The sequence below is a fragment of the Cucumis melo genome, chromosome 2 (genome assembly GCF_025177605.1).
Source record: "Cucumis melo cultivar AY chromosome 2, USDA_Cmelo_AY_1.0, whole genome shotgun sequence".
NCBI classification, from domain to species: domain Eukaryota; kingdom Viridiplantae; phylum Streptophyta; class Magnoliopsida; order Cucurbitales; family Cucurbitaceae; genus Cucumis; species Cucumis melo.
Genome location: NC_066858.1, coordinates 19,538,173 through 19,558,028, shown reverse-complemented (window position 1 = coordinate 19,558,028; position 19,856 = coordinate 19,538,173). Strand labels below are relative to the sequence as shown.

At 35.2% G+C, this 19,856-nt stretch overlaps 3 protein-coding genes across 3 annotated transcripts; all 3 read right to left on the bottom strand.

The window, feature by feature from the left end:
• Positions 1-2,315: 2,315 nt before the first annotated feature.
• On the bottom strand, positions 2,316-3,238 carry LOC127148298 (uncharacterized). Its single transcript, XM_051081778.1, has 3 exons — positions 3,182-3,238; positions 2,872-3,103; positions 2,316-2,791 (listed from the first exon to the last, which is right to left on the bottom strand). The coding sequence occupies exons 1-3, from the start codon at positions 3,236-3,238 to the stop codon at positions 2,316-2,318; spliced, it is 765 nt and encodes a 254-aa protein (XP_050937735.1).
• Positions 3,239-3,829: 591 nt separating this feature from the next.
• LOC127145930 (L10-interacting MYB domain-containing protein-like) lies at positions 3,830-4,915 on the bottom strand. Its single transcript, XM_051080719.1, has 2 exons — positions 4,535-4,915; positions 3,830-4,455 (listed from the first exon to the last, which is right to left on the bottom strand). Exons 1-2 carry the CDS (start codon positions 4,898-4,900, stop codon positions 3,919-3,921), a joined length of 903 nt encoding a protein of 300 aa, XP_050936676.1. The 5' UTR covers positions 4,901-4,915; the 3' UTR covers positions 3,830-3,918.
• A 3,582-nt stretch (positions 4,916-8,497) lies between these two features.
• LOC103501043 (dolichyl-diphosphooligosaccharide--protein glycosyltransferase subunit STT3A) lies at positions 8,498-19,856 on the bottom strand. Its single transcript, XM_008464536.3, has 23 exons — positions 19,553-19,856; positions 19,242-19,304; positions 19,013-19,068; positions 18,832-18,903; positions 18,600-18,705; positions 18,460-18,510; positions 17,856-17,951; positions 17,499-17,558; positions 17,234-17,347; positions 16,986-17,072; positions 16,524-16,627; positions 16,309-16,404; positions 15,923-16,043; positions 15,765-15,845; positions 15,551-15,676; positions 15,208-15,438; positions 14,756-14,899; positions 14,429-14,615; positions 10,096-10,193; positions 9,853-9,932; positions 9,648-9,735; positions 8,881-8,970; positions 8,498-8,769 (listed from the first exon to the last, which is right to left on the bottom strand). Exons 1-23 carry the CDS (start codon positions 19,667-19,669, stop codon positions 8,707-8,709), a joined length of 2,331 nt encoding a protein of 776 aa, XP_008462758.2. The 5' UTR covers positions 19,670-19,856; the 3' UTR covers positions 8,498-8,706.

Sequence of the window (19,856 nt, the reverse complement as noted above, 5' to 3'; positions counted from 1 at the left end):
GTCTAGTTAAATGTATTAATAAAAAGAGCGAGCTCTCGACTTAGCCGTTAATCAGTTTTTGTTTGACATATTTTGATTTAATGGTCCAGCTAAACGTCTTAATAAAAAGGATGAGCTCTCAACTCAGTCGTTAACCAATTTTTGTTTTGCATATTTCGATCTAACAGTCCAGTTATTGTTTCTTTTCATTGACGGTTGGAGGTTTCAATAGCAAGAAAATCACATTCCTAGTTGGCATCAGGTTGAAGACAGACCTTGCATCATCCATGAAACCACATTTAGAATGCATATCAAGTAGTGTGATTTTCCATGAACTACCTGATCGTCATGTAGGGATGCTGGTTTGACACAAAAACTGATGACTCTTGATCGAATGTAGTTGTCAGGTTCAACATGTTCTTATAGCATTCCATTGAACAACAGTGCACCCTCTTTTCTGCCACTTTTTGCATAACCCACCAACATGGTTGTCCAGCAAAGAATGTCCTTGTCTTTAAGCTCACTAAACACCGCTGTTGCTTCATCTACACGTCCCCATTGACAGTAAGCTGCAATTATAGTTGCTGTGGTAATTTTATCGGACATATATGCCTCAATACACTTCTCAGGTTGTCCATTCTTTACATAACAAGATATTATTAAGTTCCAAGAAACATCTTAGGAAGACGATCAAACAACCACCTTGCCTGTTCAATCTCTCACCAAATTTGGCATGCATATGTTAGAAGCATTCCAAATAAACACATTCCCATGAATTTTTTCCCACGTCTCAGATCTAACAATTGTGCAGACGCATTCAATGCCCTTACGTTCGTATACTCCATAGGTCCAAAACCTTCCCTCTGCATTCTTCTAACAAGCTTAAGCAACTCTTTTGGACAACTATTTCCAGCAAAATCTGCAATGGTCGTATTTTTGTATGAAACCGAATCCAGAAATACCATTTGATCAAATGTTGCCCATAAATTTTGCGTATAAATGAAGAGAAAAAAATCTCATTCAAGCAACTTATCAAACAGGTTCTGGGCATCTCGAAGCTTTCCAAATTACAATTCAAACGAAGTAGCTGATTGTGGAGAAAGGGGTCGGTGGATCGAAAAAGACGGTGTTCCACGTGGAATTGAAGAATCTGATCGTAGTCTATTTCATTTGTACGGACCAATAAATGTATATGCCTCAGAGGTGGCGGTGCTCCGATCGCAGAGGAAGTCTATTGCTTTGGATTTTTCTTTCATATTCAGTCGCCTTCAGTTTGAATTTGAGATTGAAAAATCTATGGGTTTCGAAGGAAAACTGAGGTCGTTTGTTAACTGTTAACGGTAAACCAAAGCCGCAATCCATAAAATTGGGTGACACGAGCTGCCGATCATATGAACAGCCGCCCCAAACCCGCTTTCTGCTTAGATCTCTGACATGAGAGACTTCAACACTAATAATATATCATTTTTATGAAAAACGGTTTTCAACCACAGAACTGTTAAAATATTTAAATACGTTGATCGATCGCAATATAAATCCCAAACTCGAAAATATGTATACAAATTAGTTTAAGTCATTTGTCAGATTTGAAAACTTCTCTTATTTTATTTTATTTTATAAATTCCAATATGATTGTTTAGGAGCATATGAATCCAATCGAATATTTTAAAATATTATTTTCACACTTAGAAATACAGCGCTAAATATTTAAAACGTAAATTTACAAAGATCTCCATATCTATTTTATCACAAACAATGAATGGTGACAGTATGAAAATAAATTTCCTAATATTGTATATCAATTAATGAATCATTGTTCTTTTTCTTTCCACTCCTTTTCAAGAAATAAAAGATACTAAATATATTATTTCAATTATTTTATTATGTTTTATTTTTAACATGACAAGAATAATTGACGTAAGAATGGAGATAGCTGCATAGGGCCCGTTTGGTAACATTTCTGTTCCCTGTTTCCTGTTTCCTGTTTTCTGTTTCTTGTTCCCTGTTTCTTCTTTCTTTAGAACAAGAAACAGGAATATGTTTGATAACTGTTTCTGTTTCTTGTTTCTTTAAAAAAAGAAACAGAAACAGAAAATGTGTTTGGTAACTGTTTCTTGTTTCCTGTTTTTATTATTTATTGTTTAATAGTTTTGTTTGATTGCTCATCTTCAAGATTTATTTTTATTTTATTCACATGTAATTCAATTAAACATTAAGTTAAAATTTATGTCCTGCATTAAACATAAAAATGAAAATTATCAAAAGTACTTTATATCATTTAATACAAAAAGTCCTAGTGCACAAATAAAAGAAATAACATAAACATAAAATTGTATCTATCCTTCAAATGTTGCCCAAATTTGATTTGCAATATCATCTCTCGCTCGGGCCATTTCTCGTAAATGCTGTCGACTCACATCTAATTCAATTATATCCCTCTGCAAATTGGCCGAAAAATTATGTGTATCTTCAACGATCATTAATTCATTGCTAAAGTCATTGAAAAGATCATCTTCACGATCATTCAATCTAATATAATTGTGAACTGTGCAACATGCTATCGGTATATATTTTTGTGTCTTGATCGGGTACGGAGGCATTTGCTTAAGAATAGGAAATCGAGCCTTCAGCACACCAAAACAACGTTCGATGACATTTCGCAGTGAAGAATGTCGATAATTAAACACTTCTTCTCTACCTCGAGGGCGATGTCTCCTTTCTCTAAAATCTCGTAAATGATATCTTTGACCTCGAAATGGTGCTAAAAATCCTGGCATATTTGAATATCCTGAGTCGACAAGATAGTATTGATCTGCATGTAATAAAGCAAATAAAAAATTATCATAAACTCAAATATGGAATTAAAGTTTTGAAAAACACATAATTACTTACCTCTCTTAGGCATAGGAAATTTATTCTCGGGATTCTTGATACATTCTTGGAGTATACGAGAATCATTGGCCGATCCTTCCCAACCAGACATGACATACGTGAATAACATATCAAATGAACAAACACACATTATATTCCATGTTGTGTTAGTTTTTCTTCCACGAAACGGTATTTGTTCATTTTGGGGAATGCTTGCAGCAACATGAGTGCCATCAATAGCACCAATACAATCCTAAAGGATAATAAAAAAACATAAATATATTTCTAAACATTATATTTCTGAAAATAAATCAAAACGTTAAGGCATTACCTTAAAGAAAGGGTAATATTTTGAATTTGATACGATCTCCGTTGCTACAGTGTCCATATTGGGTGGACGAATAATTTCTCCACCAAGCTTGCAAACTTTCCTCAAAACCTTGTTAAAAGCTAGAGAAATAGTATGACCCGAATGTTGAAATCTTTCTGCTGCTATACGATTGCTTTCATTATGTGATATGATTAATAAGAATATAGCAACTTTTTCTTGAACGGTAAGATACCTAGATGATTTCAGATTTGTCTTTGATTTTAAATCTTCACAAAACCTTATGAATGTAATTCTTTTCATTCTAAAACAATCAAAACATCTACTATCGTTTCCATTTAACAACTCAATCACATAATCATGTCCTCTCAGTGCAGAGGTTCTACATGGTTGTTTTGAATATTGTATCCTGTTGAAGCTCATGTAGAATAAAGTAAAAAGGATGCAAATACCATCATCATCGTCGTCAGAATCAAAACCGTCATCAGAATGATTATCTTGAATCAAGTCCATATCAATTCACTAGTATATCCCTAAATCAAACACAAAAAATGTACAAATCAAAGACTATTTATGACATAATCCATCTCAATACATCAAACGTAGCCATGTTAAAAAACAACACAAACCATAAAGTCAATTGAAGTCCATATCAATTCAAAGTCAAACATACAAAATCCATGTTTAAGTCTAATATTAAAAAGTAAATGACATAATCCTAAAACATCCCTAAGTGACATCTAAAGACTATTTATGAAATCTCTCTTCCTTGAATCGGGCATGCGCAAAAATAGCTTTCTCCAAGCAAGATCTCCGTGCAAGAGTTTCAGTATTTTGGAATAAGCCTCTCCATCAACATCCTCCATTGTATTTAAAATGTCTAAACATTCCATCAACTCTTCATGGAGATCATCTTTTTTGTTTGATGTTTGACTCTCATCAACTTGACTAGATGTACAACCAAAAGATCTTTTCTCAAGGATGTCATTCTTTCTCTTTGCATTCTCCGCATATACATCTAAGAATGATGAGAAGAAACTGCCAAATTCGTCTTTCTTTCTTCGAAATCGTTTTTTGCTTTTTCCTTTATTATTCTCTTCAACACCAACGTTTGTGTTGCTTGCAACATCATTTTCATTTTCATCTTCAGAATCTGAAATAAGTCTTGTTGATGGGCAAGCATTTACACCTGTTGCAGTAGTATCTCCAAAAATCCTTACGAGCTTTTCATAATGTGGGCAACCACTTTTTCTAAACTTTTTAGCTCTCTTATTCACCTATAGAAAATGAAAACTGTTTAGCTCTCTTATTCGCCTAAAGATGATTAGCAATTGAAAAAAACTGCAACTATTATACCTTAAAAAGCTCATTCCATTGCTCCTCTTCAAGATTGATGGTACCTAATAATGGATCCCAACCATTTCCTGTCATATCACTCAATATCTTTTTGAAGTCTTTGTACATTTGTCTTAATTTGTTAAACTTATTTTTCAATTGATCGTGAGAATAATTATATCCTGCACTAGCAATTAGTTGGCTTCTCATATAATTCCAACTAGTCTTTGTAAATGTTGTAGTTGGTCGATTGCCTTTTGCAACCTCTTCATCCATTAAGTCTACAAACAAAGTTTCACTTTTATTTGACCATGGTCCCTCACCTTTTAATTCATCAATCTCAACAACGTCATCGACACAAAGTTGTTCAGTTGATTTTTGTGACATCCTTTCTACATAATGACAAATCCAAAAATTAGTGGCAAAATTAAAATAAACAAACAGAATGTTTATAGTTTAAACAACATATATCAGTTCAGTTCAAACATGGCTAATTGCAAAAGCAAAAGAAAACATAATAGAATTAATATATAGTTTAAACAACATATATTTATGTAATTAAGCTTTGAGATTGACAAGTTAATAGATTTTTATATATTTTTGTAAATACTGTTTCATGAACATTCATGATGAAATTATTAAGTCATGGCAGAAATCATAACTTAAGTTCTATTAGTAACAAATTAGATATATTGGTCAAGAAGACTGAACATTCTTGTCTCGAAATCAAATTCTATATTCAGTTCTCTTCTCTAACATTTCCATGGAATCATTGTACAATAACACTATGTTTACATACATCACAAATAAGTAATGTTTTTCAGTTTTCTAAAAAACAAAAACCATACATGTGGACCAAATATCAACACTACAAAGAGACTTCCCAACTTCTTGACTTTTAGGTTCCCTTCAATTTAATTACGATGTTGATGGAAAAATGGGAGTGATAGAGAAAAGTCTTTGGATGAAATTGGAAGCTGTACTGTTAAATATCATATGTTAAACATTCATATTTTATACAGAGAATGAAGTTAGTAGATGCATTCATATTCCATACTGGCTTGTTAAGCATACCAGGAGGATCTATCCATTTTCAACAACTTCTGTTTTCACCAAAATTTTCCTTTGAACTGAACAAACCAAGGTGAAAACAGAGCAGCTGGATGTATGCTATTGGTTTCAATCATGACTAATTGAATTCAAATCTCAGTTGGTGGGCAAAGACAGGACTGAAGTTTTACTGAGTATTAAATCTCTATGCAACCAATACATGTAACTCGGGTAAATCTAATTCAACAGCATTCGAACTTTTGTACTAAATCAGCATCAGAAATGGGAATTTGATATATCATGTTCAGCATGAGAAGAGAAATTGTTTCATTCGAGTTCACTAAATTTAGAAAAACCATAAAGACAGCATTTCTTGCAATCTGCAGTCCAAACATTAATTTTCCCATAAAATAACTAACAACAGGAGAAGATTATCCAATTGCAGGACTCTAGCATCTTGTAGTGAAACGAAGATCAATGGGCAAGGATTTGGAAAAGCCCACAAAAAAATCAAATACCTAAACTCATCCCAACTCTCAAAAAGGTATGATAGAAAGTATGCTAAGAGTTTGAACTTGAAAAGAAAGCCAAAGACAGAAAGCAAAACAATTCAAAGCGGCATTATATCAAACACCTACCATGCATATTAATAAGCAAATATTTTATCAAACAAGACAATGTCAGGAGAGAATTGAAAACAATAATACTCGAATTCGTAAACATTAAAAACATCCCCAATAGATAAAGAAGGAACAAACATACAGAAATTAAAGAACATAGCCCAAGAATCATGATCCTCTATTCTTTACTAGCTACCATAACGGCAATAAAACACAATTTGAAAGGCGGGAAGCAAAATAATTAAAGAACTTAAAATGAAGAACCAACCCAGAATACCAGAAGATTTACCCCAATAGATACTGCTAAACGCCGAAGCCTGCAGGAGTAAAGGGCATTCGCCAGCACAAAAAGTTGCGGTTTTTAGAGAAATCTGTAGTCGTTTTTCTTAGACGAGAGAAGACAAAACCGAAGAGAACAGCTAGCCGGAGAGAAGACAAAACCGAAGAGAAAACCTAGCCGGAGAGAAGACAAAACGGAGAAGGGAGATGCCTAGCCGGAGAGAATGGAGAAGACGAGTGGAAGAGGAAAAGAGAAACAAAAAGAAATAAAGATGGGAACGAAACGAGAGAAACTTGTTTTTTTTGTTCCCACAAATTCTTAGATAAAATAGAAACGTTCCTTATTATTTTGAGAACAAGAAACAGGAAACTTTATCAAACAAATTCGTTTCTTAAAAATTAGAAACAGAAACAGGAAACGAGAAACAGGAACGTTATCAAACGGGCCCATAGAAGCTCCAATAAAACAAAACAAAACAAAAAAGAACCAAAATAGATTTTGCCCTCCATTTTGAAAGTTAAGAACTTTGCCATTTTGTTTATGTTAATTATCAAAATATTACTTTTTGATAATTAAAAAAAAAACATTGTAGACGTGTCTGAAAAGTTATTTCCATTAGTTTGTATTTCAAAATTTTTAATATATATATTTATCTTGCTGAGATTTAGTTGCCACATGGCTAATAGCAAGATACTAACTTATGAGAATTTCAAAATTCTATGGAAATATAAAATATTTGTAGTACTAAAAAGGTCTCTACTTGCCTTTCCAACCTTTTTCTTAGTTCTTTGTTACTTTATTATTATTTTTTTAAATTAGGCTGTATTTAATATTTCCTACTTAAATTGGTTTCCTTTTAAGAAAAGACCACCTAAGAATTAAGATCTTGAACAATCATAAACAATCAATCTCTTGTCCAGGTTATTGATCCTAGAAGTTGGAACAAACATGTCTTGGACGATTCAAAGCTAATCGAACTCATTGAACTTTTATTTTTGTTTTTGTTTTTGTTTTGGTTTTTTTTTTTTTTTTTTTCCAACAATGGATCTCTTTCACAGACAAATATATCAACAGTCGAAATAATATTTTGCTCCAAGACCCCAAAAGGGTTTGGGCGCTGACACTATAACTCAACTTAATATTTTATCAGACAAATCGACCAGCCTCATCAAAGGACGGACAAAAGGTATGGCATTGGAAGTTATTTTGAGCTAAGCAAGTCTATTGCTAGCCACAAGTGAGGTGTCTTCTTAGCATTCCACGAACCCATAGCCACAAGTGAGGTGTCTACTTTCTTTCTATGTGATATGGGACAATGCCACATTCTTTTTCAATTTCCTTTTTAAAACAGCTTGAGCAAGCAGCACTTTAGTCAAGCCAACGGAGATAATTTTTTATTTTGAAAGTGACAAACAAAATAAAACAGGGAGAAACTTTAGGGAAATATCAAATCAATAAAAGTTGAAACAAAGATTTGAAATTCTTACCCTCTATTTTATTTTATATTAGTTGAACTAAAAAATCAACAATTTGCTTAAGAACAAACTTCTGCTTTGAACAGAATAATCTTGATGAATAAAGCTCTTCGTAAGAGAATGAGGAAAACTCAATAACTTTCGTTAGAAGTTTTAATCTACTGAAAGTTACCATGTTGGATTGGAAAGACTCATAACGATCTTCCACAATTAAATTCAATGACACTTAGAACTCCTTACAGAATGTACTGACACTGAAGCAAAGTTGGGTACGAATTCCCATCTATCATCCTCTGTACAAAACCGCGGAAAAAATAGTAAAAAGAAAAAGAAAATCACGCTTAAAATAACACGAATCTATTGTTTTTTATATATATTCGACAAAATTAAGTCGTGGAACAGGAAAAGAGAATGGGAATTTCCAGCCTAAATGGAAAGAAAAACTTATCACTCATAGAAATTGTTCTGGTTAGGCTTACCTATCTAGGCAGAATCGAAACTTCGTAAGCTAAATGACATTTAAGAGATGAGAAATTTGATGAATAAACACCCCAGAAAGTGCGTGAAAAGATCTATCAGCCTGATATTTCAATTAGATCCTGTTTAGATGTGGCATATAGGAAATGGAAAAATATATGATAAGACTACAAAATTTCGCTGTCCGCAAGAAAATTATCACTATGCCTCAAAGGTACCTGCCATGGTTGTCAATTATATATGTAGCTTACATGCTTTTTGAACGTTATCCCATTCTCGTCAGCTGATCATTCAGTGCCATGGATTTCTCTTTTTTGTTCCTTTTCTTTTCAAACTGGTAGTTGAGCTGGATTTCTGCAAATCGACAACCATCATGTAATAGTTAAAATACTATGACAGCAGTAATCTAAAAAAAAAAAATTGGTGTCAGCTCAACCAAGAGAACAGCACTTGAAGTGTACGTACTGTCTTTGATTTTTTGGTTTTCCCTCTGATTCTGTTCTTTGGAGGTTTCAACTTGTAGATTCTTACCATCCAATGGTGAGTGGTGAAGACCTAAAACGTTCCATGTTGACATCAGGAACCAAATGAAATACTGTGCATATAGCAACTTATAAATAAAGCACAGCTGGTTGGAACTGAAGACTTCTTAACAAGTTACTCATTGAAATAAGATATTTCGTTAGAATTAACAATGTTTCAAAAATACTTTATCGACTAAGACAAAATTAGATCTGAGAACCTGGACTAGATGGAACTCTTACAAAAAAGCAAAAGATAAATGGTTGGGGAGAAAAACAAGTGAATCTTCAAAATGGATCACATGGATAATGCCAATTTTCCAATAGTAACTCTTGGTACAGGCCACTCCCCTGTTTCAAAATAAAGCCGTTCTGTTTTTTCTTTAAAATTTTATACAAAAAACAAAAATTGGAAGACGGGTGGTTATATAGTTAGTCATTAATCCACCACTATCTCAACATGCTGGGAACTTCTTTTCCCTCTTCAACGAAGAGATCAAGTAAAAGAGACAACAGGATGGATTTGTCCACCTCTTCCATTTTTTTCATGAAAATCCTGTATTCTTAACAAACAAGTTTCTCTCTACCGACAAAAATCACAGCTCCTCCACCTTCCCTCTCCCCAAAAAGAATTTCTTGGATCTAATTGGAAAGTTAAATTTTCAATGAAAAGAAAAGATCACCCTTTCCTCGGAAGATTTTGTCATTTACCTCTTCAAAATGTGAAAGTTTAAAATATTTCTTCCCAATTTCTGTCTGCCTCACCCTATCAAATCCTTTACCATCAGTCTCCACGAACCTGCAGCCAAACAGAAAAGAATAAGAATTACAACCGCGAAAAATAAAACTAGAAAAACCAAGAAAGAAACCATGTCATTCAACAAATTATTGTGCGCTGCACTAAACAATTACAAACCTGTAGTACGAGAGTTTGTACATGAGACAATTTAGCATCGTTGGAGTGGCCTGAGAATCAATGCGATACTGACCATCTCTCTTTACAAAGAAAAGGGAGAAAAAATGAAATTATAAGTTAGAGAACCTTGTTGACGAACTAGTCCTCAAACAAGTCAAAACAGCATCATGTTTCAGTGTCTTAAAAACATACAATAAGAAAATTATGGATTAACAAGTGCCTTAAAAAGTAATGAACACTTACTAAGTAATCCGGTTCCTTGATATGAGGAAATACACCACCTCCTATACGAACCATCCACAAGAACTTGTTGATGTCATCACTTGGGTATCCAACAAGACCTGCAGACACAATAAAGAAATCCAAGTAAACATTTTCATTCGTTAAGATGATTCAATAGAAGTATATATTTCTCCTATGATCAATTTCAAAAATGATAAATTCACGCATAACTTTTCCAAAACAAGAATTCACAGCATTGCCTACTGTACGAGCAGACTGCAATCTGCATAAAACGCAATAATTTGATCTTAGAAAACTATGCCAACATTTCCTTTCAGTTTCCTTTGCAGCATTAATACCACCGAAAGAGGAATCAACATCAAGAAACTCACTTTCTTCAGGATTTCAATTTTCCAAAAGGCATTCAGTGAGTCTTTGACATTAACAAGGTGGTTGTCAGTTACTCGCATAAGGGACTTGAACAAAGAAAGAACCATCTTTCAAAAAAATGCTCTCCACTAATAACAACAATCATCAATCCCCTCTACCGGACATCTTACCATCTTCCAGATTCTCATAGGTTTAATTCTCACCATTTACAAGAGGGTCACCATAGGAATTATTCAGGAAAAAAAAAACTCTTCAAATGGGCCGCGGTGGATGATAAGCCATAAAAACAAAAATGGCTAGTATTTCAAATTAGAGCTAAGAAAGATAATGATTTAAAAAGGCTGCCAAATGTTGTTTCTCTTGATTCAGAAAAGCTTTCAAGTTTTCTCTTAATCCAAGTTGACCAGAGAAAGGCCCTGATAAAGTTAAAAGTTTATAAAAATAGCTCCAAAATTTCGATATGTTCCATCAACGACTTTTGGCACCCTACGTTTTCTTAATTGATGCAAGAATAATGTGGTTAATTGGGTAATGTTCTAGGTAAATTTCTTTTTTACCTAATAAAACTCTAAATAGGAGTATTCCCCTATTGTATGAAACAATTATATTTTCACTGTTGAATCTTTCTACCCTTGTTTACTTCCTTTTTTGTCGAGGCCCACTATGGCATATATAGTCGATCCCTTGTATTCTTTTGAGATAGAGAAAATATACAAAGACTCATATTGTTGTTTTCTTTAATTTATTGGGTGGGTTGACCCAGCCTGACCCGACAATATATCATATAAAAAGAAAACCTAATCTTGGTTTACTTCATGCTTCACACTTTTTCTCCCTTCGATGTGCCTCCCCCCTCTCGATGTACATGGTGTCTCCATCACCTATTCGCCTTGTCTCCGTCCCTTCAGTTCGTTGTCGCCACACCTCCTTTCACCGTCGACGTCTCTGTTTGTTTGCCTCAGTCTTCATCTCAGATTCATAGTTCTCAGTTCTCCTTCTGTCTCATCTCCTTCGCACGTTGTGAGTTCTTGGCTTCCCTCCTCAGTCCAACCGCATCTTTATTTTTTACTTATGCCTTTTTCTTTTTAGTTATTACCTGGGAAGCACAAACCCCAATATGGCGATACGCCCGATTTCTAAAAAAGTAAGACACGACACATTGGAGACACATTATATATATATAATGTTTGTATAAAAAACAATACTGTTATTGAAAAAAAAAATTATTAATTATCTAAAATACTAATTTTTCTGTTAAGTATTAAAAATAATTAATATTAGGTTTCCTTTTTTTTTTAATGAAAATGAAAGCATGAAAGAATACAAGGGTATACAAAAAAACCAACCCACCAAGCCCCCCGACTTACAAAAAGGGGACTAAGTAAAACATTGTCTATGGAATAGTTACAAAAGTTTTTCGAAATCAAAGCCTAAAAAAACACATGAAATTTAATCAAGGATCAAATCTCACTAAGATCCCTCTCTCACCCGTAAGCGTTGTCATCCGTCTCACCCCAAATGTCCCAAATAACCACGCACACCCCAACAAGGCATAGAAACCCCCCCTCCGCCTTCTAACACAACATGCAACAAAAGGCCCAACAAGCAAAGTTCTCCTAACAAGCCTATCAACAGTATTAACCCGATCAAGCAAAACTTGCCAAATAAAAAACCTAAATTTCTTAGGAACCTTAGTCCTCCACACCACATCAAAAACCGACTCTTTAGGGGGAGCAGGATCCAACAACAGACTAAACATAGACTTACAGGAGAAACTCCGACTAGGATTAGAATTCCAAACACAAACATCCCTTCTTCCCCCTCTAAAAGACCACCCCTCAAGCAAGGATAGAAGAGAAGCCACCTCCATCATCTCTCTATTAATCAAATTACAACGGAACCCAAAAGAGAAAGATGCATAATTCTCAAATCTCATCAAAAGATATGAGATAGTGCAGTTTTTAGAAGAAGATAAATGATACAGATGCAGAAAAATCGAACATAGGAAACTCTCCCCCACCCATTGATCCTCCCAAAAATAAGTGTCCTTACCATCCCCCACAAAGCAGCAAGAAAACCGAGAAAAAGAAGGGAGCTCGAAGAGATATTCTTAAAGTCGTCCATTCAAAAGGATGGGGACCATGCTTGCTCACAACAATCCTATGCCAAATAGAATCAGATTCAGATAGAAGCCAAAGCCACTTCGCCAACAAAGCTCTGTCCCGGATTCAAAGGTTACCGATCCCTAATCCTCCCTGACTCACGAGTTGCCCCCCACCAACTCCCAATTAACTAGATTGGAGCCATAACCCTCCCCCTCCCACAGGAAATCTCTCAAGTCCTTTTCAATACTTTTACACACCAAGCTAGGGGCCCTAAACAACGAAAGATAATACATTGGCCACTTAACATGAACTTAACCAGAGTTAATCTGCCAGCTTTCAGAAGGAACCCCTTTTTCTACACCGTCGATCTCTTGTGGATTTTCTCGCATATCGGGTTCCAAAAGGACACATATCTCAAATTATCCCCTAAAGGAAGCCCCCGATAAGAAGAATGGAGAGAACCCACCATAATCAAAAACCTCTTTTGCAGAATCTTAATAAATCTTTTTTTTTTCTTTTTGTAATTTTGAAGGTTCCCCAGGTTAGCTGTGTGTTGTTTGGCAATGAGTACAACACACAAAACTCCCTATTGTGGTCGAGTCACAAAGAGTTTATCAGTCTTCCATAAGAGGAAATCAATGTTGGCCCAGACGGCGGTTCTGATACCAATTTGATGTAAACCAAATTAGAGGATTTTATTAATGTTTAAAGTTATGAATACAAGAAAACCATGTCATTAGACAAAAGAGTAGCAAGTTAAAAGAATGAAAAAGAATGGTGAGGTTGGTGCCAAAAAGATCAAAGAAGGAGAAAATGGTTGGCAGGTGTAGGGGAAAGAAATCATTCATAATAGTTTCATTCATGTATGAAATTTACCGATAGAGAGGAAGAAGAAAAGAAGCCCCCAGTCCAAGAGAATTACACCAAGCTTCTCCAACTGGAGAAAAGTGTAGCTAAGCTATAAGAATGAAAAAGAGGTAACCTTCGTCTGTAGAATTTTTCATAAGACCAACAGGTGACGTTAAAGTCTCCTCCAATCAAACTCCAAGACAGTATCCTTGTAGGCTTTTAATTCCACCCACTAGAACTAGCTTCACAACAGTCCATAGATTCATCCAACAGTAGTAATCTAACAGCTCTTCATCACTTGGAACCTTCTTTCAATATAAAGAGATACCTCCTATTAACAATTCAACTAGTTTAATCCTGTTTTCATCCCAAAGAATTAACATAGCCCTCAATCTGCCTATTTCTAGATCATCCCCGTCCAAAAAAACTAAATAATGATTTAACTAGTCTCATATCCACCTTTTCCATTTCAATTTGAACCATCATGGATTGACCTAATAGTAAAAAATGAGACATAGACTCAATAACTAACTACGAGATCATGGATTCAATCCATAATGGCCACCTACCTAGGAATTAATTTTCCACAAGTTTCCTTGACATATAAATGTTGTAAGGTCAAGCGGGTTGTCCCGTGAGATTAGTCGAGGTGCGCGTAAGCTGATCCAGACACTCACGAATATCAAAAGAAAAAGAAAAATTCTTGGAACAACGCGGTTTCTTAGAATATGGCTCGAAGACTTCTTAGTTTATCAAGCTATTAAAGTAAATTTAAATACATCTTTTGGCTGGTATTTTCAACAAATTTATAGGCATTGACTTCATTTTTTCAACTTTTATTGAAAAAGAATCGAGATGTAGTTGATTATATCCAATGAAGAACTTCCTGAATTGACTGAAAAAACTTCCTATAAAGTATAACCCCAAACAATAAGGTAAATGTGGATAACAGAAAAATAAGAAATAGCATAGTATAGTCATGCATAAGGATGGCAACAGCACAAGCTAACCTCCAAAGACAACAAGCACATATTTTACATCCAGGGAGTTGAAAATTTCCCAGGCTGCCTTTTCAGGAGAAGACATAGCAGTACCAACAGTTGCAATGTGGGTATTGTTCCAGGTGTTGTTGTCGACAATGACAGTACGATTAGCCATAGCAGTAGTTTGATAGCCATAGTCCCACCATGATGCAACCTGGGGAACGTGTTTGAACAAGAAGCAAACAACACCACAGAAAAATATTTACCTATGATAGTTTTTATCCTCAGAGTTCGTAGGATTTAGGGAAAACTAAACATTTCAATGAAGGAACATCAGAATAAGCAGAAACTTACTTTATCATCAACCTCAGTGTTGTGGCTTAACCATGCATAAGCTTCTCTAAAGTCATCAAAAACATGGAGACCATCCCGGGAGTGAGAAGTTAAAACAATAGAAGGGGCTGAATAAGCTTCTGCTGCTGCCCAGACACAATGAACCTACAACACCCCGTAAACCAGAAAACCAAATCAGTAAATAAATATTGTTGGAGAAATGGAGAGCAAGGAAAGCAAGAAGCAATAAAGATAGTAGCCTATTTTAAGTGCTATTAAAGAGCAAGTTTGGACTAATAGAGTTGTTCTTTTGCACATATTTGTAAGTAAACTGTAAGCCATAAATTTGAAACCATCATGTAGATGCACACATTCAACTGCAATATTATTTTTCTTTTTTCTGGTATGAAGCGCCAGTGCTATCATTAATGTCAACCTAAAATAAAGGGTAAATAAAGATATGTTCAACTTACCACATAAAAGGCACCAAGCAAAACAAGTAAGAAAAGAGCAATAATAGATGTCCCAAAAGGTAAAACTAGCAGCCTTTTACAAATTTGGGATTTGAGGGAAGGCTTTTCAACTGGTTCCTTTTCCTTCTTTCTGTTCCTTTTTGACGGGCGTTCTTTAACTGTATCTTCACTTTTTTCAGGCTTCACCACATCATGTTGTGCTACAACACCGTCAGAGATGGTATCTCCCACCTTAATTGTTCGACCCAAGAACCAGTATTAGCACCATTTCAATGGTCTTCTGAGAAGAAGAAGATAAAAGGACCAACATAGATAAAACCAACATCATGGAAATAAAATTTACTTCTTGTCCATCTGCTTCACCAGGCATCTGAAACTTAATAGAACGAGTAAAAACTTCAAAGGCTTGAGAAAGTGCAATTCCAGACATAATGCATGCTGCTGGAGCAAGTACAAGCATAAGACGCACCTGTAGTATCATCAAAAGGCATGTATGTAAAAAGGTTGATGATGTAATGAGTAAATTTTTAATTTGGATATTAGAAAATGGTTCTCACCATAACTCCAGAGAAGTACACTGCTGTAGCGATGTAGAGGACTACAAATGAGCTAGCATCAGATAATGGTGAAAAGCATGCCTATCAAAGGTTACCTAGATAAGACTTCTGATGATTGAAACACATTAAAGAACAGGTAGACTAGAAAAAATACGTACAATAATACCAGCTGGAACCAGGAATGCCAAGACGTTGATGTCCATAAAGTAAGAAGGCCAAGTAGGTGGTTGATGCTCACTAACACTCGCAATTATCGGTATGTACTTGCTTGCATAAGTTCTGTTGGTTGAAGCAAAACAAAATAAATGATGAGTGTTTCAGGAAATAAAGATTGAAAATAAAATATTACACCATTTATGTAGGATGTAAGAAACACTTCCTCATTCCATCAATATCATTGGTAACTATTCCTTAAAATGTTAAAAGTTGCATCCAAAAAAGGAGAGGAGAAAAATAAAAAAGAATATGTAGAAATGTTGAAGTGTTGAACTATCAGAAAATTCATTAATCATCAAATATCATGATTCGTGAGCTGGTTTCTTACGGATCTAAAAGACTCAAACTACGCCCACTCCACCCCTTAGTAGGGCTGGAAGCAACAAGAGCTACAAGAATTGCAATGACTGCACAGCAAACTGCCCTGAAGAATGGAAAAATAATGAAGGTCAATTACATAATCCTCAAGCAAAACCCTCAGCAGTGGGGTTCTAGAAGCTTGTTTTTGTATGTGTGTAGGAGGGGGGGCTATATGAAGCTTACAGCCCAATAGATACTACGAGAGTGACAGCTACTTTAAACATTTTCTGGGAGAGAATTCCTTTGATATAATAAACAAGAGCCACCACATGGATAATGATGAAAACCTGAAAACAAAACCAGGAACAAAAAGGAAACAAGTCATCAACAAAACAAATTTAAGGGACTAAAAAATTGCTGATATTATTACACACTTAAAATATTGAGACAAGTGGAGAAAAAAAACAAACAACAATAAACAAATGTACTTCAACACAAATAGCCATAAATTTTCTTCGTTAAAGGTATCACAAATTAATGTCCATCAGTCATAACAGAAGAAGAAAGGGCCACGTGCAATTGAACCCTGCAGTTGTACGACTGGGCTAAAGGAAGTATGAAATCAGACTTGAGCACTAACAAGAAATTTTGCCAAAAATAATTACTAGACATCATTAACCAAAGTACTAGCACAACAATACTAACCAAAAATGATGCAAAATGCTCTGATGTCATCACTGCATTAAATCCAACCACGGGCACCAGTGCAGCCAATAATGTTCCCAGGACAACCTGAATCGAGAGATCCATTATTTCAAGATAAGCTAATGAATCACGCACAAGGTCAAATTTTTACAAGGATTGATGTTTTTGCTTTTTTAGATATTCAATCTCTCAAGTATTTTTTTTATCATCACGAAAAGACAATGCAAGTTAAGCCAGTCGACACTTACAAAAGGAGCATATGCAATGTACAATCGAGAAGAATAGCGTCCAGTTACAATGCACAAAAGTGCATGCATCGGAATAAGATTAATAATGAATGTGTAACCTCCCCAAGAGCAGACCTAAATGGAGGACACAAAGAAATATATAAATAGAAGAAGTAGAAAAACCAACATGAAACACATGGGAATACAAAGGGGATAAATAAAAATACAACCATAAAGTGATGAAGCACAAATAAAGGTATCAACAGAACCAGAAAACAAGTCTTACCATGTAGAAATATGCAATGGCATTTAAAGTGGCATAGAAAAGGGATCCCGTATTCAATGTCTGCATTTCATATGTAACCAATTCAGTGTATAATTTGTAGCATATAATAAAACAATGTCAGTCTTATATGTCAATGAAACTTTGCTTCCTATTAAAATAATTATTATTAACATAATAATAAGATTGTGGTATTGAAAATTAAGCATCTAAGAAGCATCCTAGTAGATATCCATTGACCAGTTACTCAATCTGACAACAGCAAAGAACATGCTTCAGTAACAATGTTTGAGCACAATTAAACTAAGCATGCTACTGTCCTTGACAAATTTACATTCTTCTAATCAAACAAAATCTGACCTTTAAATAAAGATAGAACGTGAAGATCAGAGCAAATATAGCTACAGCTTCATTGTCATAGCTGCCAGCCACAGACCGCGATATATACGATGGAACCTGTAAAAAAATGAAGCAGTAACTAAACTATATATATATATACACATTGTGAAGTTTCAAACAAGCACGCAATTCTCAATAGACAAACACGATTGGAAGATGCATTCTGGTCCACTGCTCCATGCATGATGCATGGAAGGGATTAGAGATTTATATTGGAACTTGGTTCAAACAAAAGCAATACAACCAATACAAAACATATATTCGATTATAAATAGAATGACAGAAGTTGGACATGGGATCAAACTACTATAACTTATTAGCAATGAGGAGTAACCATTTCAATAAGAAACACTTTACTCTCAACACTCGGCATGCTAAGCCTAAGGCCATTACCGTTAGCTGAATGGGCGTGCCAAATAAATGAATAAAAATTATATGACTATAGTTTAGAGAATAGGGAATTGTCAAAAGGTTGGTGATTGATGTCATTGCAATAATATTGACAATTAAAAAGAGGTCTATAAGTGTAGTTTCATAGTTCTACAAATATAGTGAATTTAAATACCATAGCCAAAAGAGCAGCAGCTGTCAATCCAGCACCAGGACCTTTAACTTCCTGATAAATAGCAAGGAGGAATTATTTTGACTAATCAAAGAGCAAAAAGAATACATTGAGAAAATATGGCACCTCGCAGGAATCCAAACCTTTGTCAACAGGTAAGTTGCCCATGAAGCAAAAGCAGAGAATATGGGTGCAGTGAAAACACAAACAGTTTCCACGGACAAAGGAATGTTCAAGGCATTTAATACCCTAACAAATAAAGAGAACTTTAGTCAGTATAGGGCACAGCACTAATAGAAAGGATTATCAATTTCTTCACCCCGTTAAGAAGAGGCATCCTAAGGAATCAATCAACATAAATTATCAAATACTCACCGCCATAATGTGCCTGCAGTCAATGTGAGACCAGGATAAACAGTTCCACCAATTACTCGTCCTAGAGGATACCTAAACAAGCACAACAACACTTAACGGCTGTTAGGGTAAAAGAAATTGAAGTCCAACGCATGAAGACTTGACTCTGAGAATTTTCTGCCCAACAACTATAAAAACCTACCAGGTTCGATCATCAAACCAGTTCCAAAATTCATAAATTCCCATCTTTGAAAGATACTGGAAAAGAAAACACAGAAATCATCTTCCAGTGCAGCAAGGATGTAATTTAGAGACGTTGGCATGTAAGATTACAAAGCAAAGCTAAGATGCTATGCCCGTAACCCCTAGCCTTACAGTATAAGAATTCCGTATAAGCTCAGAAATGAAAATGTCTCGGTAAAAAATCAAACCTGTGTAACTCTGTAATTGAAATAAGGATCAAATTCGTGAATAACACTCTCATACTTTATCACCTGCAAATCATTGCACGAAACGATGTGACTAACCGCTCATATTAATACATATGTTCAAAAGATCAACCGAAAAAACAGACTCTGAACTCCTCCATCGTATAATCCGAAGAGACAGATGCAGCATTAGAACAACAATTTACAAGTAGCAGCAGAAACGGGGATCCTTAATCGAAACCATTGTTCGTATACCCAGGTTTGTGTAAAAATGAAGAGAGTCGTCGGATCAAGAGGGAGATCGAAAAGCTTACAGAGAAAAGGCGAATTGAGAATGCGAGGACGCCAATCAAGATGAGAATGAAGAAGGATAGAACGTTTCCAAATGCGTCCCTTAGAGTTGATCCCTTGGAGGGAAGTGAAGCCGCCATGGACGGCCAGATAGAGGGTTTGAGCTGAGAGCGTTTCTGTGAGAGGAGAGAGCGCGAAAGGAAGTAGGTCGCAAACTCAACTGGAGGAGAACCAGAGAGATACGGACGACTTTGCAAGCATGGGTTCTCAAGTCTAAGTCCCCAAAGTCCAACTCCGAAGGAGGTTTTCTTTTTTTTCGTTTTTCTC